Raw genomic sequence first — 20556 nt, 5'->3', positions numbered from 1 at the left:
CTTGAATTCAAAAGTAATTGGAAAAGATCCAGTTGGACTATTACGTGGTGACTAACCTGCTGTTTATCTCCAGATCTTTTATACTAGCTTCCAGTTCTTCTGACGACTCCATCTCCTCTCGTCTGGGGCTTTTGACAGTCAGTGTCCGGGCCGTTTCTGGAGTGCCACTCGAGTACTCAGGCTGGGGCACGGGGAAAGACCCTGGTCTGCCTTCTGGCCTTGTCTTTTTGGTCTGGAACAGGGAGATAATGTTTGTTAAAGGGCCAGCAATTCAGAATTGGCCAGTCATGTGGGCACCTCAAAACACTGGCACCCTCACTCGTCTCCTGTGACTCAACTCACAAGTGTGACATGGTCAAAGATGTCCTCTGATAATTGGACTGAACTTTGTACGAATATGTCTTTAAAGTCCTGATGAAGGTGCCACTGTGGGGTATGATTGAGATTATTACTCTAGCTGTTAAGTTCCATGTGCTGGGAAAGAATATTATATGTGCAGGTTTAACTGGGTAACTAGTTTCAATTGATAACAGAAAATATTTTGGAGTTTCTCTTTACCTCGTCACTTATTCAATACTGGAGCATTACAAAAATAGATCAGTTTCTATTCACCTTACCAATCAGTCAGACCCACCGTTGTCTAATAGAAGTCTATTGAACTCCATGACCGCAGCACTAGTTGCTCTCAATGGCCTTGCTGAGTTGATGGGTCTGCACTAGAAACATGAGAAGCAACTTCCTACTTCCATAATATTCCACAAAAGTGCATTGGATCATGAACGTTGCAAGTTGTGGGTGGTTTGAAGGACTTGCCATGTGTTCAATACTGAAACCACCGCTGATCGCAAATCCACAGGACTTGGAGGGTGGAGAGAACTCTAGACCTTCACTGGGCCTTTACTAACGTGGGTTTCAAAGGATCAGATATGACTGAATGAAATGTATAAGGTTCTCACAGGGCTGGACAGGCTACGTGGAGGGAGGGTGACTTTTCATTGTTGGGAGGCTGGAACTAGGGGACACAGTCTCAGGCAGACCATTGAGGACTGAGATACGGAACCATTTCTTCACTCAAAGCATGGAATTCTCTGCCACAGAAGTCTGAGGGGGCCAAGTCACTGAATATATTCTATAAAGAGAGAGATTAACTTTTAGATCTTAAAGGTATCAAGGGGTATGGGGGAGTAAGCAGGAATATGGTGTTGAGATGGAGGGTCAGCCATGATCATATTGAATGGTGGAGCAGACTTGGAGGGCCCAATGGCCAACTCCTGCTCTTAGTTTCCATGTTTCTCTATGGGGAGGGAACCTTTTCATTTTTAAATAATTTAACTCCCACAAACCGTGCAGATTTTAATTGATGTAGGTAAACTGGGAGGATTAATCATGGAGGCAGTGACATAGTGGTAATGTCACCGTTATTAGCAATCCAGAACCTCAGGCTAATGACCTGAGTCATGGGTTTGGATCCTACCATAGCACACAGGAAAACTTTAATTGAATTAAAAAGAAGCTGGCTAATGGAAAACTATGCAGCCACTGCTGTCAATCTGGTTCACTAATGACCTTTAGGGACAGAATTTTACTGTCCTTACCTGGTCTGGCCTACATGTGACTCCAGACCCATAGCAATTTGGTAGATCTTTAACTGCTCTCTGGGCAATTAGGGATGGGCAATAAATGTTGGCCTGGCCAGTGATGGACAGATTCCAAGTCCATTTTTTAAAAAAATTAGCCTGCTGAGGATCCTGACGTGTTGGAATGGCACTTGATGAGAGTTTGAAGATTGTCACCAACTTAGTTTACAATTGTTCAAACATCACCATCAGTCAGGAACATTATCAGCCTCTGCAGCATTGAAGGAAGCTCCTAACCTCATTGTGTCTGTGTCCATCTATGGACAAAGTTATTTGATTTGTTCTACTCTCCTCCCCACAGCTTAGAAATGATTTACTTCTGAGTGTGTGAGCTGCTGTCTTTTATAAGTGACTTCCTTCAGCACACTTGCTCAGATATTGTAAACAAATCATAACAAGTTCTGCTGGGTTAACAAAACAACATCATCTCCTCATTTGCTCTTTTTCCATCCCTACTGTAAACCTGTAACCTCTGGTTCTGTGATCTCCTGCCAGCGCAAACACTTTGCCCACCACCAGCCCCAGGAATTAAGAGTTGCGTTATTAACGAAAAGGCTACCTTTACTTCCTGTGCCAGGATTGCGTCCAAAGCGGCAGCCTCAAGAACAGAGGAGGGACCACAGGGTATCAGGATGGCTCCTGACATGGACACACACACACTCACACGCACTCACACACACACTCACATGCACCCACACACACACACACACACACACACACAGACACTCTCGGCTCCTAAACCTGACTTAGTGTCAAGCAAGTTTCTCAGTCTCGTAGCCCCACACAGCAATTGAACGCAGGGAAACCAAACCTTTGCCAGCTGGCCACCTCACTCTCCATTTGTTCCAACAGGCCATTGTATTTGAAAGGCACAGTGCTCTTGCTTACAATTAAGTTTCAATCCATCTACTCAGCACTTTCTGTTATTTGCATCCGGTCAGCACATTTTTGCAGGGGGAGGGGGCAGATTCAGTACAAAACAAATCAGCACAGTTAAAAAAGAAAAGGTCTGTGGTGTTTGATTAGCCTTTATGAAGCATAACTCTTTTCTGGAGCCGGCAATAACAATTGTGTGGTCGGAACATAAAAGGCAGGCTATGTTTCCTGTGATGGCAACATGCCTCATGCAAATGAGCTTACTGATATTTCGCATTAATGATTAGTAATCATTTACAGCCGTCGAGACGGGAGGTGAAGAATTCAGCTGACGGACAACCGGGCAAAACAACAGCAGTTTAAGACGTGCCTGATTTTCAGCTGGGTTGTAAAATGGGCTGTTAGTTCACAATTTAATGAAAAATGTAAAATGGCTTCATGCTTGACCATTCGAAAAGGTAAAAGTTACGTTGCCACAGCCCCAGAGAACCATTGACTGCTCTCTCATTAGAGAACGAGTGAGAGAGACGACTGGTGGTGGTTTAACCTGAGGGTCACCACGTCTCAGGCCAGGGAAGAGATTATGAAGGAGGGTCCTTTATGATAACCTCAGCTGGTGCAGAATTTTTTCCCATGCTGTTGGCATCACCCTGCATCACAAACCAACCACCCAGCTGACTGAGATAAAACTAATACAAATGCTTAGCATCCAACTCACGAAAGACTTCCATTTATATAGCATCTTCCCACAACTTTCCAAAGCATTTTTCAGCCAATGGAGTACTATTGAGGTAAAGTCTCTGTTGTAATCAGAAATGCAGCTCTCTGTCTAGGCACAGCAAGCTCCTGCAAACGGCAACACAACCATAACCAGACCATGGCTTAGGGTTTTGCTTGAGGAATCAAATATTGGCCAAGATCATCTGTAAATATCTTCACAGTCTTGCCATCTGATAGTCTGTACCTGCCTCAGAGACTAGCGGGTACCTTGCCTGAATGTTCGATTCAAGAGATGGCATCTGGAACAGTACTGCGGTGAAAATGCTCAGCTTCCAGAGGGGAACCTGAACCCATTGCCTTCTAACAAAACAAGCCGAGGCTGACACAACATTAAACCATGCCAAGTAGTTTCCACGTCAAAATCCAATAGATTACCAAAGATTGCAGCATTTAATATTGAAGGGATCCACTCAAAAGATCTTTTCACTTTGTAGTTACTGACTGAGATGAGCTGCCAGAGGAAGTGATGGAGGCGGGGACAACTACACCTTTTAAAAGGCATTTGGATGGGTATATGAATAGGAAGGGTTTAGAGAGATATGAGCCCAAGTGCTGGTAAATGGGACGAGATTAATTTAAGATATCTGGTTGGCATGGATGAGTTGGACCGTAGGGTCTGTTTCTGTGCTGTACATCTCTAACTCTACGTGGGGTAACACCAGCATTTGTCAGTTTTTCCTTCGGCTTCCTCCATGACAGTGATCAGCCGCCAACGAAGTATTTCACTGGCTAGGAAGAATTTTGTGTCTTGCTACGCTAGCCAAAGGCACTGTGTGAATTCTTTTCCTTTTGGATTGGACCATAAAAACTTTAAATGTCGCAGTTCACCCATTTGTGAGTCATAAGCGTTGCTGGTTCAAGTATAACTCCAAGATGTGAGCAGAGAAATGTAGGCTGATGCTCTGAAGCAGTACCGAGGGAATGCTGCACTGTTGACTGTGCCATCTTTCAAAGGAGACATTAAACCAATGGCATGGCTGCCCTCTCAAGTAGACATAAAAGATCCAATGGCACCATTCTGATGAAGAGCTGGGGAGTTATTCCTGATGTCCTGATCAATATTTATCCTTCATTCAGCATCATGAGAAACAGATTATCTGTTGCCCAATTATCAGATTGGCTTTTGCACTGGTGCTCTGGCTATGGAAGATGTGCAATCAGTGTTTATCACACTGATTCCTGGGATAGTAGGAAGAGAGACTGGATCAGTTTGGACTATACTTGCTGGAATTTCCGAGTGAGAGGGGAGTCAAATCCTAACAGTACTAGACAAGACAGGACATTCTCAATGACTGGGGAGCCCAGAATCAGGGGTCACAGTTTAAGGATACAGGATAGGTCATTTAGGACAGAGTTGAGGAGGAATGTCTTCACCCAGAGAGTGGTGAGCTTGTGGAATTCTCTGCCACAGGAAGTGTTTGAGGCCAAAATATTGAATGCTTTCAAAGAGTTAGATGTTGTTCTTAGGACTAAAGAGGTCAAAGGGTATGTAACCTTTGTGATGACACTTCAAAATATCCTTCATTGGCTGCAAAAGCACTTTGGGCTGTCCAATGCTCATACAATGGGCTGAATAACTGCAAGTCTTTCTTCTACAAACAATAATCTATTAGCTTTATACAGCAGGAAATTAAGACCATCCAAATCTTACAGGTCCACAATTGGATGGCGCAACTTTATGTGACATAGACACCTTTCACCACATGATGGTTGGACCGACTAAGATGCCAACAAGCTGCCTGCCAATTTCAGCAATCTGTCAGTATGAGGAAATGATGGCCAGGGAACAGAAACGACAGTCCTTCGACAGGTGGATAAACATTATCAACAACAATAAGGAGAAGAGTGAATGAAAAGATGTCTTGCTGTTTGTCACCACGATGCTAACTGCACTGCAGAAAAGGGAGGTGCCGTGCTGTTGTGTATCCTCCTAAAGCACCATCTTCAGCACAGGCTGACTAATTACAGCTCGTTGTGCGTACATCACCCATTGTGAGCTAACAAGAAGAATTCTCTACTTTTTGGCAATACATTCTGTCTGCTTCCCATTGTGAGCACATTGATGATAGAAACTTCGAAAACAGGAGCAGGAGTAGGCCATTCAGCTCTTTGAGCATGCTCCGTCATTCAACATGATCGTGGATGATCATCCAACTCATGCCCTGTTCCTGATTTCTCCCCATACCCTTTGACCTCTTTAGCCCTAAGAACAATGTCTAACTCCTCAAAAGCATTCAATACTTTGGCTTCAAATACTTGCTGTGGCAGAGAATTCCACAAGCTCACCACTCTCTGGGTGAAGACATTTCTGCTCATCTCTGTCCTAAATGACCTATCCCATATCCTTAAATTGTGACCCCTAGTGCTGGGCTCCCCAGTCATTGAGAATGTCCTGCCCATGTTGCCCTGTCTAGTCCTCTTAGGATTTGACTCCTCTCTGGCTCTTCGAAATTCCTGCAAGTATGGTCCAAACTGATCCAGTCTCTCTTCCTAACATCCCAGGAATCAGTCTGGTGAACACTGGTCTCATATCCTCCAGTACCCAGAACACCCATCTTCAGATAAGGAGACCAAAACCGCACACAGTACTTCTGGTGCGGTCTCGCCAAGGCCCTGTATAATTGCAGTGAGACATCGATAATACAGTACACCTCGTACTTGTGATTTTCCCACACTTGCACAGCCAAGCACTGGCTTGTCATTTTCGTTCCTGGCAGGAGTTGGATAAAGACCAACAGTGAGAGAAAAAGCCCAGCGGGTGCTAGACAGCTGAGGTTATAAACTCATCAGGCAACATCCTGTGAAGAGCCAAGGGTCCAAGTTGACTTTCAAAGTATAAGCCCTGGTTGAGAACGGAAAGATATTGCACACCGATGGTGTTTAAGGCAGAATGTGACTGAAAGGAAGAAGGCACAAGAAAAGACTCGCAAAAGGCTGAGGTCAGAAATCAGGAAATTGTCAAAGGCTGAAAGATACAAAACTTTCGCTCAAAGGGCTGGATGGTTAATAAGAAGGGGGAGTGGGCTGAAAGTAGCTGAGCAATCACTTCAGCCAGCAGGGGATTATTCAGTCATGCATACTGGGGTAAACCTTCTCCATTTGGGTGCAACACCCTATCTACCCAAGCTTTGGCTGATTCATTCAAACAGTAATCCGGGGGAAAAGCAGGGTGACTACTCCAAGCAGCTCTCTGAGAGTTTCCGTGAAGGTTGATGCTGAATGAGTCCTTGAGCTGACCCAAATAATTGCGATCTGCCAGGCATGGCCTATTGGCACAATAGCAATTTAGAGTAAATCCAATCTCAATGTTGCGGTATCATTGTCAGATTATCTGTAGGGTGAGTGATGAAGGAATTTAAGGGGAAGAAAACTCTGTGCTTTCCTCATAACAGATCATAGATCAGAGGTACCCAGGTCAGTATTCAACCCTTAAACAACACTTAGTAATTAGATTATTTGATCATTTATTTCATTACGGTTTGGGGGAGCTTGCTGGGTGTGCTTTCACTACCAACATCACTCCCACAGCTCATGGCACCTATCCCTGCAACCACAGTAGGTGTAACACGTGTCCATTTACTTCCTCCCTCTTCAGTATCCAAGGATCCAAACACACCTTCCAGGTGAAGCAGCACTTCACCTGCCTTTTAGAGTCGTTGAGATATACAGCACGGAAACAGACCCTTTTGTCCAACTCGTCCATGCCGACCAGATATCCCAAATTAATGTAGTCCCATTTGCCAGCACTTGGCCCATATCCCTCTAAACCCTTCCTGTTCACATACCCATCCAGATGCCTTTTAAGTGTTGTAATTGTACCAGCCTCCACCACTTGTGGGCGGCACGGTGGCCCAGTGGTTAGCACTGCTGCCTCACAGCGCCTGTAGACCCGGGTTCAATTCCCGACTCAGGCGACTGACTGTGTGGAGTTTGCACATTCTCCCCGTGTCTGCGTGGGTTTCCTCCGGGTGCTCCGGTTTCCTCCCACAGTCCAAAGATGTGCGGGTCAGGTGAATTGGCCATGCTAAATTGCCCGTAGTGTTAGGTTAAAGGGGTATGGGTGGGTTGCGCTTCGGCGGGTCGGTGTGGACTTGTTGGGCCGAAGGGCCTGTTTCCACACTGTAAGTAATCTAATCACTTCCTCTGACAGCTCATTCAATACATGCACCACCCTCTGTGTGAAAACGTTGTCCCTTACGTCCCTTTTAAATCTTTTCCCTCTCACCTTAAACCTATGCCCTCTAGTTTTGGGACCCCCTACTCCTTGTTTATTTACCCTATCCATGCCCTTCATGATTTTATAAATCTGTACAAGGAGATCCCTCAGCCTCCGACACTCCAGGGAAAACAGCCCCAGCCTATTCAGCCTCTCCCTGCAGCTCACTTCACACAATCTTATCTACTGCATTTGCTGCTCACAATGCAGTCTCCTCTACGTGGAAAACAAAGCAAAAACTGCGTGACTGCTTCACAAAACACTTGCATTCTGATCACAAAAATGACCCTGAGCTTCCAGTTGCCAGCCACTTTAATACACCAGGGTGAAAGTGAGGACTGCAGATGCTGGAGATTAGGGCTGAGAGTGTGTTGCTGGAAAAGCACAGCAGGTCAAGTAGCATCCTAGGAACAGGAAAATTGACATATCGGGCAAAAGCCCTTAATCAGGAATGAAGGACTTTTGCCCGAAACATCGATTTTCCTGCTCCCCTGTTACTACCTGACCTGTTGTGCTTTTCCAGCACCACACTCTAGATTTTAACACACCACACTGTTTCTTGACTAACATCTCTGTCTCAGGCTTGCTGCAGTGCTCTTGCAAAGCTCAGCACGAGCTGGAAGAACAGCATCACGTTTCTGCCTGGGGATACTGTATCCTTCAGCACTCAATATTGAGTTCAATAACTTTAGGGCCTCAGCTCTTCTCTATTCTTACTCCAACCCCCACAACCAAGTCTTGATATCACATAGTTTGCTATTACATACCATCCATTGTTAGCCACTAATAACCTTCATTAACATTTATTCACTCTCCTAGCCAGATCATTATCCACTCCTTTGTCTGTCTAACTGTTCTTTTCTCAACCTATCATTTACTCCTTATCCTTCCCCCTACGCTATCTTCTGCATATTAACCAATATTTTCCTCGCTACCATCAATTCACTAGAACCAAAACGTTAACTCTGACTTCTCTCCACAGATGCTGCCAGACCTGCTGAGCTTTTCCAGCAATTTCCATTTTTGCCTCAGATTTAAAGCATTTGCAGTTATTTCAGATTTTATTTTGTTGTGGGTAAACTGGGTTCTTTGTTTCCTACAGTCTAACCATGACTATCAAAGCAAATTAGGAGTCTTTCATCGAAGGAAGTTTACAGCAAACACAGGCTGCTCGTTGTTTCTTTAGACCTACGCTTGGACAGTAATGTGGCTGTCTAGCCTCAGCCTGTTAATTGAATGGTGAGTACACTCCCTGACAACTAACAATGCAGCTTTTCAAAAACAAAATCACATTTTTTTGGTTGGGGGTGGGGGAAGGAGGTGTCAAGTCAGGTGGCCAATGCATCTGACATTGGGGTCCTGACCCCCTGGACAAGCAACCTGTCTGTTGTGGATTCATTGATAGAGACAATTCCTTATCATTAACTAATGAGGTTACCAGGATGGTACAGGGAGAACTTGATGGACTATGGGGTTATTTGTACAGTCCAACAATTTCTATATAAACATCCAAAGCAGCACCAGTCCATTAAACTTCAACAAAGTGACCAACCCTGCTTATGAATCTCATTGCCTCCATCACTCACAGCAAAGTAAGAAAGAATTGGCTTTTCTATTCCTGATCGTTGGCACATCTGCAATGTTTTTGTGACCAATCAATCATCTGACAATGAGTATGTAGGTTGGCCAGGTCTTTTGACAGCACTTTCAAAAACCAGCCACATACACTGGCAGCAGTGCTTCACCATGGATAAGATCAACACCCCAACACTCCAAGGCTCCAATTTCAACAGCACGTTTCCCCACAAACTCTGCCACTTCAAAAGTCAAAGGTAGCATGGTAACCACATGACCTCCAAATTCCCATCTAACCCACACACAAAGATGGCAACAGTTCAGATCACTTTTCTCTGAGATGTGTAATCTATTCCACCTGAACTTGGGATGCACATATCCCTAAACCAAATAAAAAAGAAATCATGAGGAGTTGCCACTCTTGCGGAGTTGAATCTTATGCAGTCCCTTCAGTGTGGACAAATATAATTAAGCAAATCTAATTTTATGCCTAGCTGTCTTGAAAATAGTTCTGTTCTAAGCTTCTTGCAAAGCAGGCTCATTTTCTGTTTAGGCACTTTATAGCCTTCAGGACTCACATTGTGTTCAACAACTTTCAGAGCATGAACAGTGTTCTCCCTTCTGATTCCCCTCACATCACAGCCAAAGTGGCTTGTTTGCAGGGGGTTCACTCTCACAAAGCTGACTTATTTTCCATTATTCACACCTACCATTTTTTTTCCATAACCTATATCACTCGTCTATTACTATTATCACTCACCAGCATGGTCATTCTAAAAGATGAGAGACTTAACAAACAATCCAGGTCTTTTCAATATATAATTTCAGTTACCTCACATTGTAAACCTTTGCTATAAATTCTGTGTCTTATGATCTTATACTCTACAACCACCTAATGAAGGAACAGCACTCCAAATAAACCTGTTGGACTATAACCTGGTGTTGTGTGATTTTTAACTTTGTACATCCCAGTCCAACACCGGCATCTCCAATCATATTACCACTCCCTTTGCCTTTTGCTCTTGGCATCCTCACCTTCCCTCCTCCTCCGCATCATCAACAGCATAAAATCCATCATTTTCCAGCCCATTCCAGTTCTGAAGGTGAGTCATGTTGGACTCGAAATGTTAACTCTTTCTCTCTCCACAGAGGCTGTCAGTTCTGCTGAGTTTCTCCAGCACTTTGTGTTTTATTTCAGACCTTTAGCACAACATTTTGTAATTTTGTTGCACTTTAATTTAATCATTTGAGCTACAGCTGACAATTTGTCGACCATATGGTAGTTTTGAACGGGTGCAGTTGAGTACAGCTTTTGTTGTACAGATCAGATTTAACATTTTGAGTCCTGCATCATCCGTACTGATGAAGGGTCACTGGACTCAAAACATTAACACTGTTTCTCTCTCTACAGACCTGTGAGGTTTCTCCAGCATTTACTGTGTTTATTTTAGATTTTCCAGATTCTGCAGTATTTTGATTTCATTGGCTCTAAAGTGCTTTGCAATGTACTGTGCTCATGACAGGCACTATAAAATGCAAATTTTTCTTTCAAACATTTCTTTACAGTTACAAATTTAAAACTGCATACTCGCAATCCTATATGTTCACATGGTTTCACGCACACAAACACTCTTATACAAACACAAATCCAACTATAAACAGATGAATAATCTATATACTCATAAATACGGTAAGCCATATACACAGGCACGCATTAATACGCAAACATGCAATGCAAAGGCTCAAACTCACTTTCGCATGCACCAGTTCTACTCTTCCATTTTATCCCATGATTTTGTCACAGAACAGATTCTTATTGTGCCTCACTACACTGTGACTTCAGCTGGATCTGTGCCAGAACGTGCTGCATTCCAGAAAATTATAAGCTACCAGGAGCAGCAGCCCAACTGCAATGAAAGCCCACTTCAGCTTCCCATCGATGGAGTTGCACTCCCTTACCTACAGGGTGGCTTCCTGGTGGTGAACACTGCAGCGTGCCCTCTGTTGTAAGCTGTTACAGCTGATGTGTGAAAGTGAGCTTCCCAGCAGATTTCAGGATCATTGAATGGCAATGATTTTCTTTTTTTTAATAATCATCTGACTTTATGGCCCGTACACACCCTAAATTCCAACGCATAATCGGACTAAAGATCCAAAGTATAATTAGTGGAAAGATAAGGCTGGGCACAGTGTGTTGAGTTACGGATTTCTTTATAAACAGTGACTAGAATTTGCTTGTTGTTTTGCTTTATGGCACATACTGTATACACAATACAGATAACTTCACAATATCATGACCTTGATGGAATAAAAGTCAAAACAGCCTACCTGAGTTTCTGCGATCAGAATTTACACTGTTTTAATTTAACTCGTTAAGTATTAGATTGCTGGCAGCATGGATCAAATGACATATGAGATAAACACAAGCAGGCGTGGTATAAAAAGAAATTTGAGAAGTTTGGTTTTGTTTCCAGGTAGTGCACTTTGATCAGCTTGGGCCACAACGATGGGAAGACTGGACAATAATCACCAGCTCCGTTTAAGGGACAGGGACAGAATGGCCATGTCACTGGATAATAGAAATCCAGAGACCCGGAGGGTTCAAATCCCATCTCAGTGGCTGGTGGAATAATTTTTGTTTTTAAAACTGGAACCTAAGGCTAATCGCCCAATTTTTACCATGAAACCATCCTCGATTGTTGTCAAAATGCCTCTGGTTCACCAACATCCTTTGGGAAAGGAAATCTGCTAATGTTACCTTGTCTAGCCTACATGTGACTCCAGACCCACAGCAATGTGGTTGACTCTTAGCCACCTTCTGAAACGGTGAAAGAGGCAATTAGGGATGGGCCATAGATGTCCAGTGCTTTCCAAGGCAAATTAGAAAGAAAAATGCAAGGAAGTGGGTGCAAAAGTCATTTTCTGCCTGAATGTTTCTCCTCCCCCTTTCTACTGAGTGGATTACCTGCGCTTTCCCACAGCTTTGGGGTTGAGTTTGGGATTGGAGAATTAATTGTGCTCCTGGCTGTATATGAGATTTTCTTTCCCACGATGTGGGTGTCACTGGCAAGCCCAACGACTATTGTCTCTCATTTGAGCTACAGGGAGAGGCTGGACAGGCTGGGGCTGTTTTCCCTGGAACGTCGAAGACCTTATAGAAGTTTACAAAATTATGAGGGGCATGGATCGGGTAAATAGGCAAAGTCTTTTCCCTGGGGTCAGGGAATCCAGAACTAGACGGCATAGGTTTAGGGTGAGAGGGGAAAGATATAAAAGAGACCTATGGGGCAACTTTTTCGAACAGAGGGTGGTACGGGTATGGATTGAGCTGCCAGAGGAAATGGTGGAGGCTGGTACAATTGCAACATTTAACAGGCATTCGGATGGGTCTATGAATAGGAAGAGTTTGTAGGGATATGGGCTGGGTGCTGGCAGGTGGGACTAGATTGGGTTGGGATATCTGGTTGGCATGGACGGGTTGGACCGAAGGGTCTGTTTCCATGCTGTACATCTCTATGACTCTATGACTCTAAATAGGCTGAGATATTTAGCTTCTTTCATGATGAAGGTGCACCTGGCATACTGTGATGTCGGGACTTCAGAATGATTTCAAACAGCCTGTTGGCTTTCTATTTGAGATAGCAGATAGAAGTGTTGTCACATTTATATCAGACTGGATAAGGCTAGGTTCCTTCACCAAGGGATGTCAGTGAATCAATTTTGGAAAACTTGGCATAGTCTTGATCATATGGACCAGATTTTTATTTAAAACTAAATGTCAATTGTCAAAGTCTAACAGCTGGATTTGAACCATCTCGATTATTACTCCATGCTATGAGATCACTACTGCTATAATATAACCATTATTCTATATTCATTGAGTCGGTGGGGTGGTCAGCATCAGGGACCGCTTTGGCATGACTATGTTTGCGGTACAAATTGACAACATTGATATCTTGAAGGGGTTACTCAGTTGTCTTTGATTTTGCTAGGTTCAGAATTGCAAACTAGCCTTCTGCCCAGAGTTAAAGAGGGACAAATATCCAATTTAAGGACAAATTACTGACCTGATTTGCCTGCTCCGTCAGCACTTCATACAGCATAACATGCACTTTGGAATGTCCTGAGGTTGTAAAAGTACAATATAAATGCACGTTCCTTCTCTCAAGATACCCATACCTTATTGAAGCTCTTGGAATGTGTTGGAGGAGTTGCTGAATTTTCTAGAGTCCAGCTTAGTTCATGGGATTTTGCCATTGAGATAGTCACCCTTTTATAAGACAAAGTAGTTTATCGAAATCCTGGGAAATCACATGAAACACATTGTGAGATTTGCAAACTGATGTCTAAGGTGATGGGAAGTACTTACCATTGGCAGCTTGGCCTGGACAGTTGATTGTCGTTTCAGGATGATTCATGATTGGTGGGTGGCTGTGGACCTGACAACGTTCAGAGTACTTGTGGGTTTGTGGTTCTTGGTGTTGTCAGCCTTCCGTTTCATAAAAGAAATGTTTCGCATTACAGTGGTCAACCTTGCATTAAGCTTTACTCTGTCTGTCTTTGCCGCACTTGCTGCAGAGGAAGTCAGTAGACTGAGAAGGTGCACAAGTGGCTGGCCTCTGTTTTCTTTGGGCCCTCATCCTGGGCAGCTGAGGCAACTGCTCCTGCTCACCTTTTCCAATGCCCTTCCAAAGAATCAGCCCCCAGAGATCATGGCCATCAAGTGACTGTTGCTCACTTGTCAGTGTCAATGCACCATCTTCATATCTCACTTGAAGGTGTCCTCATAGAAGAGGCATAGCCACTCAGCAGGTCCTGACCCAGTGATCAGTTCACTGTCCACAATGTCTTTGGGTGCACAGCCCTTGTTCATCTGATGAAGGTGGCTGAGCCAGCGCTGACACTGTGGGCTAAGCATTGAATGTGCAGTTGATTGCTTTTTACACAATGTTCAAGCCTAGACTCACATTTGGAATGGAGTCTGCCCCATAACAGGTGATCAAAGAAATTCTCAGCAGCTTCAGTTCCATTTGGCTCTTCAATTAAAAGTTAACATGTGCTATATCGACAAAGGGAAGGTCCTCTAGAGGAACAGTGACACGGGATTCAGGGGGTGATCTTCCGGTTTTCAATTTTTAAAACTTATTACTAGGAAAACAATGTGAAGGATGAGGAGCACAGCACAAACAGATCATACAGCACAAGTTAGAAGAATGAGGCAAGAGAAAATTAAAAATCACACAATACCAGGTTATAGTCCAACAGGTTTAATTTTAAGCACTAGCTTTCAGAGTGCTGCTCCTTCATCAAGTGGTTGATGAAGGAGCAGCGCTCCAAAAGCTAGTGCTTAAAATTAAACCTGTTGGACTATAACCTGGTGTTGTGTCATTTTTAACTTTGTACACCCCAGTCCAACATCGAGGCAAGAGAAGAAATTGCTGGAGAAACACAGCAGGTCTGGCAGCATCTGTGGTGAGAGAAATAGTGTCAATGTTTCAGGTCCAGTGACCCTTCTTCAGAACTAGATACTAGTTTGGAAATGGGGGTATATATGCTGAAGACAGGGTGTAGGGAGGGGATAAAGAGTCCCGAGGGAAAGAAAGACATCTAGGCAGACAAAAGGATGGATAATGGTGAGCCAGGGAGAAGGGAGAGCTGAAATTGGGTACCCTAAGTACGTTGGTTGCTTAAAACAGCCCATGTGATGACAGGGCATGGGTATGGAAGTGGATAAAGGACATTAAAGTGGAGTCTCAGGTATACAGGATAGTGAAGAGGGCGTTTGGTATGCTTTCCTTTATTGGTCAGGACACTGAGTATAGGAGTAGGAATGTCATGTTGTGGCTGTGCAGGACATTGGTTAGGCCACTTTCGGAATATTGCGTGCAATTCCTATTGGAAGGATGTTGTGAAACTTGAAAGGGTTCAGAAAAGATTTACAAGAATGTTGCCAGGGTTGGAGGATTTGAGCTACAGGGAGAGGCTAAATAGGCTGGGGCAGTTTTCCCTGGAGTGTCAGAGGCTGAGGGGTGACCTTAAAGAGGTTTATAAAATCATGAGGGGTGTGGATAGGATGAATAGACAAGGTCTTTTCCCTGGATTGGGGGAGTCCAGAACGAGACGGCATAGATTTAGAGTGAGAGGGAAAAGATATAGAAGGGACCTAAAAGGCAACTTTTTCATGCAGAGGATGGTGAATGAGCTGCCAGAGGAAGTGGTGGAGGCTAGTACAATTAGAACATTTAAAAGGCACCTGGATGGGACTAGATTAGGTTAGGTTATTTGGTTGGCATGGACAAGTTGGACCGCTATACATCTCTATGATTCTATGACTCTCAGGTGCTCAGGCACTAAACATTTTGAGCTTGATACTGAAATCTAAAGACTGCAGGGTCCATTAGCAGAAAATGAGATGCTGTTCTTCAAACTTGCACTGAGATTCCCTGGAACACTGTACCAGGGCCAAGACAGAAATGTTAGCCATACTATCCTTTCCTAGCTACCAACAGCTATTAAGAAGGGTCACAAGACTCAAAATGTTAACTCTGCTATCTCTTCACAGATGCTGCCAGATCTGCTGAGATATTTCCAGCAGTTTCTGCTTTTAGTCCAGATTTCCAGCTGTTCTTTGTTTTATTTTAGAAGAATAAGGAGTGACATCACTGAGACACATAAGACACTGAGAGGGTTTGATTTTGGAGATGACGAGGGGTAGATTTCCCTGGCTGACAGATCTGGACTGAAAATGTGTTGCTGGAAAAGCGCAGCAGGTCAGACAGCATACGAGGAGCAGGAGAATCGACGTTTTGGGCATGAGCCCTTCTTCAGGAATAAGAAAAGTGTGCCAAGCAGGCTAAGATAAAAGGTAGGGAGGAGGGACTTGGGGGAGGGGCGTTGGAAATGCGATAGGTGGAAGGAGGTTAAGGTGAGGGTGATAGGCCGGAGTGGGGGTGGGGGCGGAGACGTCAGGAAGAAGATTGCAGGTTAGGAAGGAGGTGCTGAGTTCAAGGGTTGGGACGGAGAAAAGGTGTGGAGAGGGGAAATGAGGAAACTGGAGAAATCTGAGTTCATCCCTTGTGGTTGGAGGGTTCCTAGGCAGAAGATGAGGCGCTCTTCCTCCAGCCGTCGTGTTGCTATGGTCTGGCGATGGAGGAGTCCAAGGACCTGCATGTCCTTGGTGGAGTGGGAGGGGGAGTTGAAGTGTTGAGCCACGGGGTGGTTGGGTTGGTTAGTCCGGGTGTCCCAGAAGTGTTCTCTGAAACGTTCCGCAAGTAGGCGGCCTGTCTCCGCAATATAGAGGAGGCCACATCGGGTGCAGCGGATGGAGTTAATGATGCGTGTGGAGGTGCAGGTGAATTTGTGGCGAATATGGAAGGATCCCTTGGGGCCTTGGAGGGAAGTAAGGGGGGAGGTGTGGGCGCAAGTTTTGCATTTCTTGCGGTTGCAGGGAAGGTGCCGGGAGTGGAGGTTGGGTTGGTGGGGGGTGTGGACCTGACACCACAAATCCACCACAAATTCAACTGCACCTCCACACACATCATTTACTGCATCTGCTGCACCCGATGTGGCATCCTCTATATTGGGGAGACAGGCCGCCTACTTGCGGAACGTTTCAGAGAACACCTCTGGGACACCCGGACTAACCAACCCAACCACCCCGTGGCTCAACACTTCAACTCCCCCTCCCACTCCACCAAGGACATGCAGGTCCTTGGACTCCTCCATCGCCAGACCATAGCAACACGACGGCTGGATGAAGAGCGCCTCATCTTCCACCTAGGAACCCTCCAACCACAAGGGATGAACTCAGATTTCTCCAGTTTCCTAATTTCCCCTCCCCCCACCTTGTCTCAGTCCCAACCCTCGAACTCAGCACCACCTTCCTAACCTGCAATCTTCTTCCTGACCTCTCCGCCCCCACTCCCACTCCGGCCTATCACCCTCACCTTAATCTCCTTCCACCTATCGCATTTCCAACGTCCCTCCCCCAAGTCCCTCCTCCCTACCTTTTATCTTAGCCTGCTTGGCACACTTTCCTCATTCCTGAAGAAGGGCTCATGCCCGAAACGTCGATTCTCCTGCTCCTTAGATGCTGCCTGACCTGTTGCGCTTTTCCGGCAACACATTTTCAGCTCTGATCTCCAGCATCTGCAGTCCTCGCTTTCTCCTGACAAATCTGGAACATGGGGTCACAGTCTCAGAATATGAGGTGAGCCATTTTGGACCAACACGGGTAGGAATTCCTTCAGCAACAGAGTTGTGGATGTTTGGAATTCTCTATCTCAGAGAGCAGTAAGTTGCTCGGTATATTCAAGATGGAGGGTGACTGATTGTTGCATACAGAGGTACGGGGATAGTGTGGGAAGATAGGGTGGAAGTACACCATCAGCCATAATCATATTGAAGGGCCAAATGGCCTACTTCTGCTCCTACTTCTTATGCTTTTACAGTCAACTAGGACAATTAAGATGATTAAATCAGTCTGTATTGATCAGGTAAAGATTGAAGGCAAAGATTCTAAGGCTTCACATAGCTAAACAGATGGCTTCTAGTACTGCAAGATTCTATGAAATTGTAAATTTATTGCACAATTCACTAGAAGTATGAACCTGAGTTAATCTTGAACACACTTATGGGCAGCAATTGGACGACTCTTTGCTTCACCCAAAGGGGGCTAACACACCTGAAGCCATGCAGACAGGGCTTCGTGGGACACCATAAGGTTCCATGTACTGGGCCCTAGCATTGCTTCAAGCCATTTCTCCTGACTGAGCTGATGTTTGAAGCTCTGCAGTGAAGTCCCTTATTCTGTGGCTCCCTTTAGATAGATATGATTTGCACTCGCTATTTGTCAGTCCTCCGAAATGGTAGAGTACACACACAGATCCGAATCATAAGGGGACCAATACAAGTGAGTCATAGTATCCCAAAATCTCGCCCACTGTCGCTTTTACTTCCTCCTTTTGTTCCGCTGATGTTTTTATTATTTTTGAGGAAATATGTAAGACTGAAAGCAGCTGTGCAGTAAAGCATATCTTATTATTCAACATGTCAAAGGAGACTTACTGCTCACATCGGTGACTGAACAATTAATATTGACTATCATCCCATTATTTGAATGTCTCCTGTTTTCATCTATTTAATGGGTCTTTGAAAGATTACGACTGGAGGTGTCTGTTTCAAAGAGAATCTTGTTTACCCAGTCTGACAGCTCTCCTATATCCTGAAAATAGATCATGATCGTTCTTGAGGAGGCTACCCTGATAACCCGGAGGCCAAAACAGGAAGATGCAGAGGCCATTCAGCGCCTCAAATTGATTGAATCCTTGAAAGCTCTGCCACTGAATTAGATATATGGTGGCTCAGTGGTTAGCACTGCTGGCCCACAGCGCCAGGGACCCGGGTTCAATTCCACCCTCGGGTGACTGTGTGGAGTTTGCACATTCTCCCTGTGTCTGTGTGGTTTTCCTCCTGATCTGGTTTCCTCCCACAATCCAAAGATGTGCAGGTTAGGTGAATTGGCCATGCTAAATTGCCCCATAATGTTCAGGGATGTATAGGTTAGGTGCATTAGTCAGGGGAAATGTAGAGTAATTGGGAATGAGTGGGATACACTTCAGAGGGTCAGAGTGGATGTATTGGGCCAAATGGCCTGTTTCTACACTGTAGGGATTCTATGAATCATGGCTGATGTGGAACTCTGTATCTCCGTCTAATCACTGCATCTCTTGTTACCCTCACCCAACTTGAATCCTGCAATTTTATCTCCAACTTGAATCCTGCAATTTTCACAGCTCAGAGTTTAAGTTTTAAGATTATGTCCCCTTGTTCTTGAGTTGCCCAACACAGAAAATATTTTCTCCATAGCTACACCATTGGATCTTTCAAAATTTAAAGCACCACATCAGGTTATACACCCCATCTCCAACAATCTTCTAAACTCATGGGAATACAGACCAAGTTTATGCAGCTTGTCCTCATAACTTAACCCTCACAGCTCTGGTAGAACTCTAATGCGTTGCAATCCCTCCAAGGCCAGTGTATCCTTTGATTGAAAAGTTAGTTTATCTGTGCTGGATAACTGATAACCTTGCACTTATCAGCTTAAAAGATAACACTTTACACAGAGTGATCACGTAGGTAGTGGGAGACCTGTGTGGTAAGCCGAGAATCATGAAACATAGCTTTGGATGATACTCTGCAAAAATTGGCATTTATTTGACTCAGAGTGCAATGGGTGCCCAAATGTCCTCACTCACTGTAAACTGCTGTGGTTCAATAACGTAACTCACCACCATCTTCACATGGACAGTCTAAAAGGTCTGCACCAGCCAGCGACATCCATATCCCATGAACAAAAGAAACCCTTGAAAAATCTTGGTCTAACTTTGAAACAGTTTCTTTGCCATGGGCTTTGAGATCAGAAAACCCACAATATAGACTACCAATTGTGCGTAACAATAGACAACAATGTCGGTGTTAAGATAAGGAACCCAGGCTAAGAACAGAGCGATTTCTATTGAGCAGACTGCAAGGGAAATTCTCCTTCCACACAGACTCATAAATGATCTTTTTTCAATGGGCAATATCTCTTTTGTATTATGTGAGGTGCAAAACAAATCTTAAGATTGTGGGGAGAGAAAAAAACATCTAACTCTCTTGCTGTAAAATTGTTGCTCTCTGTGAAATCGTGCATGTCTAAGTGGTTGCAGATAAAAAGCTTCAATAACCTGCTATCCTAACCCAAGTGACAAGTTAATGTTAGATTTTGTGTCTCCCAGAGCAAATGTTAAAATATTTATAATACCTACTTGGAGTAGAACCTCAGTGTTGTCAAGAGATTTCTGCACTCTAACCCATGAAATAGGAATCTGTGGAATTCAGAGAAGTAATGGGTGAAGGGAAATCACCCATTGCCAGGTCCCTCACTCCAATTCATAGCAAAGACAATGTCTGACACATGACAGCCACCTCTAGCCTGGGAGCACATCTCTCAGTTACCACTGGCTTTTGGACTGCAGCGGTAGGGAAAGGAATGGGAATATTGAGTTGACAAACAGGAATTCAAACCTAAGGCAGAACACAAGGCAGGAGAAGAAGGAACGCTACAAAGATGAGACTGTTCAGTCAGCAAAGACATCCAATGACACAAACCTTCTTTCTCTTTGGCAGGGATCTCGATGATTCAGCTGTTAGTTCACATGGAGGCAATGGACGGGGTCTGAAGCTGAAGGCCACATCACCGCGAGAGGCTTCCTGCAGAAATAAGTTCAACAGAGGGAAAAACATTGTGAATTGAAAGCAGTCTGTAAGCACAAGGAGGGAAAGGTCACACTCTTGACTCATATGAAGTAAATGACATTGTGTTTTGAGCTCCCCCAGATTTAGGTTAAGTCAAGGGAATGCATACAGTATAACTGAAACCTGGCTGGAGCAAAGTGCTCGGCATTGCAAACTTTTGAGTTCAGTGTG

The 20556-nt window shown here is 44.4% G+C and overlaps 1 protein-coding gene and 1 long non-coding RNA gene across 4 annotated transcripts in view; one reads left to right on the top strand and one right to left on the bottom strand.

Annotated features, from left to right (window-relative positions):
* Positions 1-20556, bottom strand: part of fam13a (family with sequence similarity 13 member A) — a 223677-nt gene that overhangs the window by 93683 nt on the left and 109438 nt on the right. For all 3 annotated transcript variants that reach the window (XM_043674376.2, XM_043674377.2, XM_043674375.2), the window contains 2 exons: positions 20239-20340; positions 57-232 (listed from right to left, as the gene is read on the bottom strand). In XM_043674376.2, the coding sequence (XP_043530311.2) occupies positions 57-232; positions 20239-20340 (278 nt within the window). The remainder of the gene's footprint in view (positions 1-56; positions 233-20238; positions 20341-20556) is intronic.
* LOC122539485 (uncharacterized) overlaps positions 1-20556 on the top strand; it is a 41650-nt gene that overhangs the window by 11957 nt on the left and 9137 nt on the right. Inside the window, exon 3 of the long non-coding RNA XR_015753306.1 lies at positions 20257-20392. This is a non-coding gene — a long non-coding RNA (uncharacterized LOC122539485). The remainder of the gene's footprint in view (positions 1-20256; positions 20393-20556) is intronic.

Source organism: Chiloscyllium plagiosum, unplaced genomic scaffold, assembly GCF_037043375.1.
Source record: "Chiloscyllium plagiosum isolate Xiang-an unplaced genomic scaffold, Cpla_swu_hap1 HiC_scaffold_36, whole genome shotgun sequence".
Classification (NCBI taxonomy): Eukaryota; Metazoa; Chordata; class Chondrichthyes; order Orectolobiformes; family Hemiscylliidae; genus Chiloscyllium; species Chiloscyllium plagiosum.
The sequence above is the reverse complement of the archived record's forward strand: the minus strand, read 5'-3'. Positions and strand labels throughout refer to the sequence as shown.